At 41.1% G+C, this 9,281-nt stretch overlaps 1 protein-coding gene across 1 annotated transcript; it reads right to left on the bottom strand.

Annotated features, from left to right (window-relative positions):
- LOC118209449 (extracellular calcium-sensing receptor-like) lies at positions 1-4,764 on the bottom strand. Its single transcript, XM_035384763.1, has 6 exons — positions 4,538-4,764; positions 3,542-3,836; positions 2,283-3,080; positions 1,584-1,805; positions 1,366-1,489; positions 1-1,082 (listed from the first exon to the last, which is right to left on the bottom strand). Exons 1-6 carry the CDS (start codon positions 4,762-4,764, stop codon positions 160-162), a joined length of 2,589 nt encoding a protein of 862 aa, XP_035240654.1. The 3' UTR covers positions 1-159.
- Positions 4,765-9,281: the final 4,517 nt, after the last annotated feature.

Here is a 9,281-nt window from a genome sequence, read left to right as displayed (position 1 = left end):
GTGGCTCATTATAAATTATATTACAGATGAAAAATATGGTTCTCAGAGAAATTTAGAGATATTAACTTTTTCACTTAAAGAAATACCGAGCAGAAAAAATATAACATAATGCACTTTTTAAATACAATCAACATTACTGACAACATTACTAACATTTCTTCATGTGCTTCCGAAAGATGCTGACGGCATTTTCCCCATCATGTGCTTTTTGGTATTGTTCTCGGGCCGAAACAATATTATGAAACATTTAGGGACAAAAATGCAAACGATAAGACCAAAGCTGGAAGCTAAAATTGCAAAGATCTCCACAGCTACAGTGAACTTTCCAGGTGAGCTGACATAAGCTGGTATAAAGGTGATCCAGACTGCACAGAATATGAGCATGCTGAATGTGATAAATTTAGCTTCATTAAAGTTGTCAGGCAGCTTACGAGCCAGAAAAGCTAAAACAAAGCACAATACAGAGAGGAGCCCAATATAACCCAGTACAGCCCAGAACCCCACTGCTGATCCTACATCACATTCTAGAATGATCTTTTCTTTGTAGTGCTTCATGTTCTCATTGGGGAAAGGAGGGGATATTGTTAACCAAAGCACACAAATAAGAACCTGTATGAGAGTGAAAGCAAGAACACTCAGTCTCTGCTGGGTGGGCCCAAACCACTTCATGACATTACTGCCTGGAAGTGTAGCCCTGAAAGCCATTAACACCACTATTGTTTTTCCCAGAACACAAGAGATGCAGAGGACAAAGGTGATCCCGAATGCAGTGTGGCGTAGCATACAGGACCACTCAGAGGGCCGGCCGATGAAGGTAAGAGAGCAAAGGAAACACAGTTTCAGCGAAAAGACCAACAGGAAGCTCAGCTCTGAATTGTTGGCTTTCACAATGGGAGTGTCCCTGTGTCTGTAAAACACGGCAGCCACCATGATGGCCATGCAGGCCCCAGTTACAGAACAGCCTGTCAGAATGATCCCCAGAACCTCATGGAAGGACAAGAACTCAACAGTTTTGGGTACACATTCATCCTTCTCATCATTTGTCCAGTAGTCGACTGGGCAGGTGATACACTCCAGGGAATCTGCACAAAAGAGAGAAAACCTCAGTAAGAGGAGGTCAGGGCATGCAGAACAGGTCCTCAGAGCTGAGGGATTGAAACATGTGACTAGAATTATGCTTCAGATCATTACACTGAAATTAAACCCATCAAAATTGGCCTACGCTTATAAAGTTGCTGGTGTGTCCCAAAACATGTGAGAGCCACCACAGTACAATCAGGAAATATACATATTCAGAATTTCCTTATGCTAAATGCAATATATTTAATGTGGTACATACAGCTATTTATTTCAGCTTCTCTGTACCTGTAACATTGCTGATTTCACCCTCAGCACAGGGCACACAGTCATAGCAGCAGACAGGCCTTCCTCTCTCCACAGCCTTCCGAGTGCCTGGGGGACAGCTCTCACTGCACACTGACACAGGCACCTTCAAACAAACAAATATTGCAGCAATATAATGGAGCCAACTCTGACAAGCCAGCATAACTGTCTGATGAAATCACATTAGAATTTGAAATTACCTGTGGCTGGCCACCTGCCCAGGTAATGTTCTTGTTCATGATCAACACCTGTCCATCTGGAGCAGATGCATCATAGTGGCCCACAGTCACAAACTCAATGTGTCCATCCCCCATCACCTGCCAGTTCACCAACTCATAAATGGCCATCGGATCCCCATTGGAATCAAAGGAGACTTTGTACCCGTTCCTGGAGAAGTTCACTTTTCTCAGGTGCTCCATAACCTGATGGGAGGGAGCCAGAGGGCTGATAGTACACCAGCTAGTGACCAGAGCTATTTCCACCCAGCCTCCTAGTTAATCATTTACCCAGTTTTCCCCAATAACCACATCATCACAGCCACGCCCCCCCCCCCCCCCCCCCCCCCCCCCCCCCCCCCCCCAGCAGTGGTATGTTCCTTTTACAGATTTTTGTTGGTTTTTCATATTTCACATCAGTAAATTCACCATGAAAATAACCTGTTCTGCTGATTGAAAGGGATTTAAGTGACTGAATGCTATATTTTGTAGTGACCTTTTAGGTCGTAGCTTGTGTAACGTAGGTTAAATTGTGCTTGCTGAGTTATAATTTGTAATCTGCATTGTAGTATTGAATAATCACTAATTCACACTGGATAACGGCAGCAGCGTCAAAATAACAATAATTATAGTGTTGATACCCATATCCATTATAGTTGAAAGTTTGTGCAATGGACCATTTACCTGTTGTGGCTCAACACTTATACTTGTGTTGCAATGGGTTGGATCGTCAGTCTTGTCTGTGCAGATGATGCTGTGTATGGCATGGGCTATTGCATACACAGCCTTGTATACCATGTTGGAGATGCGCAGCTGGGATGTGTCTGTGTAGGGGTTCTGCAGATCTTGCAGATTCTGGTTTCCATCGCATGTTTTCTGGGCCGCTGAGGTCTGACTTCCCCCCAGGCTGCAGCCGAAAGCGGTCTCCCAGAACTCTGTGAGGAGTGGTGAGTGGGAAACCTGTGCTGGCCCCAGGTCCAACAGGAAGTCTCGCAGCCCTGGAATGACTGAGCGGGGGATGCCAAAGCCGATGGCACCGCTAAACAGACGGAACTGCAACATTATGCGGTTAGTGACCCAGGTCTCACTCCCAATCCACTGTAGCGGGGCCATCAGCCTGCCTTCCAGCTCCGACAGCAAGACCAGCATGTCGCCTGTAGCAACGAATGCCACAATGACGTGGGCTGTGGACCTGCTGATGACCTCTGCCACGTGTCGCACTTTTGCACGGGGGCTGGTCCTGAAGAATGCCTCTGAGTACTCCACGCAGATGCCCTCTGCCTGTGCAGCCTGCAGGAAGGCGGCCATCCCACTGTTCCCATAGTCTGAGTCGCTCCTCACCGCCCCAATCCAAGTCCAGCCAAAATGCTTGACTAGTCTAGCCAGGGCTGCTGCCTGGAAATAGTCACTGGGGATGGTCCTGGAGAAGGTTGGGTACTGCAGCTTGTCACTAAGACAGGAACAGGTGGCAAAATGGCTCACCTATTGCTCCATGAAAGGAAAGATGTAACTTCAATCTAACCAAGAATATCAGTGAATCAATACATCTATCTACCAACCAAACTACTTATTTGTTTATTCAGAACTAATACAGTAGCACTGTGCTATATTCCTGTAGCCATTCAGCAAATTCACTGTTTCCCATAGGTGGAATCTTGTAGCAAGAAATATTGTGGCTATATTTGGAAATGATGGTAAAGATGTCTATTCACAAAAACAGTAGTAAGGCCAAGTTGCCACAAAAGCAGCAGTCTTCTTATTCCAAAATATTTTGTGTAAATCGGATACTTAAAGATGTAATATGACCACAACAGCCTATGTATTAATGGCTCATCTATATATTTATTCCAAATACAATTTTGAATGCAAAGATTATTATATCGTAATAATATCAGGTAATGTATTGGAAAAATGCAATGGAGGGCTGGGTAGGAGGAGCTCACCTGGGGCATGCCAAAGGGTCCAAGAATTCTGGACATGGCGATGGAAGGAGTGGAGTCAGAGTCACCCACTACAGCACGCACAGTGGCAGACTTTGAGCAGGACTGGTTGGGAAAGAAAACTGGCTCAATGCCATTGGCTAACTGGAATGCCACCTTCACAGCCACTGACACAGAGGCACAGGAGTCATGGATCTGGTAGCCCAGAGTTACACCTGGCAGGAGCTCTGAACTGTTGTTGATTTCCTTGATGGCAAAAACCATGGTTCTAGCAAAGCGCAATTCCCGGAAATTTAATCTGTTTTGAACAACAATATGACACACACAATGACATGAACATAACAGAACATGCAATAAGTTGTCCAAAGACAAGAATGTAAAAATATACCTTATATCTTAATTTAATTAGACATATTCTATATGTAGATAATAAGAAATAATGGAGCATTGCCTTGGCACTCCAGATTACGGCGGAAGGTGCTTGTGGAATTATAATGAATGGTTCTAGATTGTGTATTTTATATTTATTTGACTTTCATACTTACAGAACTGAAATATTTTGGAAATTGCTATATATATATATATATATATATATATATATATATATATATATATACATAATTATAAGAGAATACTTCTAAGCATGTGCAATGGCCTACCTTGAAGGTGAAACAGATGGTAAATAATTTGTGAAATAATGAAAATAATCATCTTGTAAATAATTTGTGAAATAAGAAATCTACAATGACAACAAACATAAAATAAACAGAATTAAACAAAACAAACTTAAGAAGCTTTTAAGGTGAAGAGTAAATCTAAAACAATCCATTACAAAACCTGTGGAGATCATAATATTTGTATAACAAAATATATTTACATCCTGCAGTTCATCTGAGTAGTGCATGTTATGATATATTTGGTTTATATTTATGTAGGTATCTGAAGCATATGTCCACAGTGGCTTCCACATTTTAGAATGCTTTTTCTTTCTTCACTGACCTCCCTGTACACTGCAGCGCTTTGGGTCGGCTGGTGTAGTTGTTCTCAGTGGTGATCACATAGTAGTGAAAGGTAAAAACACCTCCGATCACGAAGTCCCCAGGCTGGGATAAAGACGCAGGACTGGGGGTCCCCTGCAGTGTGCACCCCAAACCAGACCTTCCATTTGCCACGGCAAGAGATCCAGTCACCAGTGCCAGAACCAGCGTAGTCCAGAGTACCTCCATGCTTTCAGGACAAGATGTGGTGCTCTGTTTAAATACCCTCCTGGAGCACATCCCCTTTAGCTTGTGGAGAGGGAGAGGCATTCCCTTCCTGGGGAAAACATGTAGAGAAGTAGTTATGTATTATTTTCAAAATGACCAACTCTCATGATTCAGTTTTTTAGATTTAGTCTCTGATCCTCATAAGAATGCTCTTCTCACCACACAGGCACAGAAAACCACACACAGTAGTAACACTTAACTGAGCAGTATGCTGTAAATTCACTGATACAAGAACCAGTAAGTTCCATGAGATTGATGCAGCAATAAGTACTATCTGTGTCACCTCTCTCCTGGCTCAAAATGACCACATTACATAACTTGACTTAACTTAATGTGCCAAATATGACATAAATCATCATTTCAGCTCACAAGATTAAATGAAAAATTTGGAAAAACATTTATCCCAATATTGTCAAAATATTGCATTTCAAAATGATTAACGTCAGGATAAAAAAGTTCATCATTATGAGAAATTAATTTACCTAACGCAGCCATGTTTTTCATGAGAAACAATCACTCATATATAACTGCCACTCCAAACTGCATTCTCAGGATAGTAATGGCAGGGTTTCCCCCAGAAAATTTGTTAGGCCCGGTGGCAAGTATCTTTTGACAGGGGCCAGCGGCCAAGTGTCTTTTTTGATGGGGGCCCGGCACTGGCCTGCGACAGACTGATGGCAGCATTAAGCTAGGGCCCTATAGTTTCTTTGATAACAGAATCACAGACAGAATCGCGGAATTGAGAATTTAAAAAGCTATAACACAGATTCCATAGGGCCCTACATTAAGTCAGTGCTAAAAGCTGACAGGAGATTTGAAAATATAACTACGTAATGTGAATGTTGTTATAAATAAGTCATTTATTCAACACACATTTAAAAAAATCAACAACTATTTACAGCATTGCATAGTCTTACAAAGAATCTGACAACAATGTACAGACTTGGAATGCTGTGTTTTCAACAACAACAAAAGAAATTAAATTAAAATAAATAATATCAAAGTTTTTGCACTCCACAAAAAACTTGAAAAAAGTCCTGATTGGCTACTGATTCTTACAGCCTCAGAATGCTGGGCACATTTCAACAACAACAAAAGAAATTAAAATAAATAATACCAAAGTTTTTGCACTCCACAGAAAACTTGCATTCAAATCCTGATTGGCTATTGAATCTTACAAGCCTTGGAATGCTGGGCACATTTAAATAGGGATGGGAATCGCGAACCGGTTCCAAGTTGTCCTATTCATTGGATACGTATGGCTCCGAGCTTATCGATTCCGCTTATCGAAGCCAGCATGTTTACACGACAGCTGCGCATTGCAAAACGATGACGTAACGCCTTGGAGGAGGCACGCACGCAGGCGGCCTCTCTCAGGTGTTTGTTTTGGACGGCAGCTGTCACAACAAATTTAGGTACCGTTAGCTTGTGATAGTTGGAAGCATCAAGTGTTGAACATCACGCTATGCACAATGAGGGTAAAGAACAGACCTGCTGTTTTCCTATAGTGCGTTCACGTTTTAACCAACAGATGTCGCTGGTGAGCTTTCCAACCAAGCCGCACCACTGTAACTGTAGTTTAAAAAACATCTTAAAAATACGTTAAAAATAAAATAAAATAGTAATCCCCGATGCTTAGGCCCGGCGGGGGGTCAATTTAGGCCCCTTGCAATACACTGGCGGAAACCCTGAATGGTGTGGTAATGTGGTACTCATGCCCCCTAAATTCCAGGTCCTGACAACCCAAGAATGAAGTCACGTCAATCAACCTCTTGATAACGTCATGGGCTGCGTTTCCCAGAGTCTCCTTAGCGCTATGTGCATCGTGAGTTATACCTTAAGGTCTTCCTTTAGGTCTCGAGCTGTTTCCCAGCGCCTCCTTAGCTAAGGTATACCTTCTGAAAGGTATACCTTTAAAAGGGTGGTCTGAGGCACTCGTAAGCTGTCCCTTAGCGATGCGCTCCGCTCATCCTGTTACAGTTTTAGCCTTATTATGCCAACATTTTGCTTTTCAAATCGACAGTTGTACTACAGTGCGCATGTAGTAACACGTCTGCATGCGAAAATGACATACAGTTTAATATTAACTTTACGAAAATGAATTATCCAATCAACGTTTCTGTGCTTAGCACGTCATGAGAATGTTGTTGTTTCACCTGTCTATTCCCATCATGATGGTAAATAAGTGGGGCCTTTTTTTAATTTATACGTAGTGGAGCTAACTGAGGATATGGCTTCTCTGACTACGTACTCAATAGAAATTAGTTTGTTTGTGTGTGAGTCAATGATCACACTGACTTGGAACAAACCACCGGTTTATTAAGAATATAAAACCCGTGTGAGCAAAGCTGACGTTGAGTGAGTGTACTTGCATGACCGAACTAGAGGAAACTAGAGCACGTTGATTGGCCTAGCAATAGACATACATAAAGGTATGGTGGCTCATAATGAACAAACATAGCCAAATGATCTACATCCCCTTCCTTTAGCTCACATATCCTATATAAAACAAAATAGCACCAGGTAAATATCAACATTACAGAACATTTCTTTCTTACCATGTTGTTTTCCGATTTTCGGTAAACAACCCAATAATGATATTCTTGGTTAAACGTAAGATTATCCAACAGCAAATCAAGGTGGATGAACATGTCACTTTAACAGGTAGGCCTATTCATAAGGCATACCCGGTATAGAATTAATCATGATCAATTTCCACAGATGCGCTTTTGCCTTTCATCTACGATCTTTTTTGCACTGCAGAAAAAAGTCAGCGGGAATCAGTGGATATGCTGCTACAGTTTCCTATATATTGTGTGACAAAAACAAATTAACATTAGACCTTTGTTTCAATAAGAACAAAATAATTCACCCATATGTAGCCTGTATCCTTTTTACTGGGCTTCCAAGAAGTCCCAGACTATGGCTTATATGTCCCGATTGATGCTCTTTATTTTATCTTTTGTAGCCTATATGTACGTATGTATTGAAACTATCACGTCTCGTCTTGACTCTTAAAGAGATTAACAGATAATCTTCAGTAGGTATAGCTTCCTCTTCTGCAATATTAGATTGATGTAAAATGATTATGATAATAGTTGTTATATTAAAACGTCATTCATAAGCCTTTACAAGTGAGACAATTGATTCGCTTGGCATCGATTGATAAACTTTTCAGCACCACAGTGAAGGCCAGCTCCAACGTATGACGTACCTTTGGAAGTGTCCCTTAAGGGAATTGTTAAGGTATAGTCTGGGAAACACTCGTAAAAAAGCGGTTTCCCTTTTAAAGGTATACCTTAGAAACCTTCGTAAAACGTTAAGGTACATCGAAACTCAGGCCATGGTTTTTCTGCGCGGTTTTGTTGTGCTTTGCTAACTGGATATCTTCATCAATTAAATCACACATTTCCCAAAAGACTCAATTGTACGGTTGCACTGACATGCTCCTTCGATTTTGCGCAAATTGTAACAGGCCTGTTGAAATTACACAAATCATCAAAGACATCTCTTGAACATCCATCTCCTGCAGGAGCGCACATAAAAAAAAACAAGCATGGCTAGCAGTACATGCAATTCATTAGCAAGCTCCCTGATAGCCACTCCACCATGTCATACCATGACTTTTTAAAACTCCAACTTACTGAGCCCACTCAAGCCCAATTGATCAGAGGCTTTAGTCTCCTCCCTGCCTTAAATCACAGCCTTTGTTCATAGCTTTGAAAAGAATGAAAAGAATCCCAAAGAATCCAATCCAGGATTTACATGTTCCATTTTCTTCCAAATTAACAAAAAGTTGTCTAACTAACGTTTCCTAGTTAAATCAACAATTTTAGAAAATAGCTAACATTAGCTATTAGCTGGTTGACAGAATTGTTTACTGGTTTACTTGGTTGCATCTTCAAAACTTTCAAGGGGACTTAGAATGTCTAGGATACATTTGCCAAGCTAAACATTAATTTATATTTTATCTCTGGGATTTCTGAACAGAAAAATCTCTATACTATATATATTATACTTAGGTTTCTGTGGTGTGTATACTTGGTAAAAGTCTTTTCCAACTCTGTGCTCTCACTGGTTGTTTCCATCAGGTCATCAATGATGAAAAAATTGGATTTGTGTACAGGTAACAACTCTTCATCAGTCAAAGTTTCAGGGAGCCTTTTTGCAAACTGTTTTATCTCTTTATTTTACAAAGCAATTCATCATACATTGTTTGCTAGCATGAACAAAACCAGACAGAGGACAAAACATGTGATGCATTTTCCAGCAACTTTTTGACAAAGACACTTTTACCACTGTTTGATGGTCCTGAGATGATGCATGAAGGCAGTGGATTGCATGGATTTTGAAGGCAGTTGTCTAAACCTTCATCCCCAGATTTAGAAGCCATATGGTAATGATGTGAAGGAGCAGGGCCCTTTTGTTGTAAACTACTCAGAATTCCTTAGATACTGTGCGGTTGCTTAGAGAGAATC

This window comes from Anguilla anguilla, chromosome 12 (assembly GCF_013347855.1).
Source record: "Anguilla anguilla isolate fAngAng1 chromosome 12, fAngAng1.pri, whole genome shotgun sequence".
Lineage (NCBI taxonomy): Eukaryota > Metazoa > Chordata > Actinopteri > Anguilliformes > Anguillidae > Anguilla > Anguilla anguilla.
This window is presented reverse-complemented; position numbering and strand designations above follow the sequence as displayed.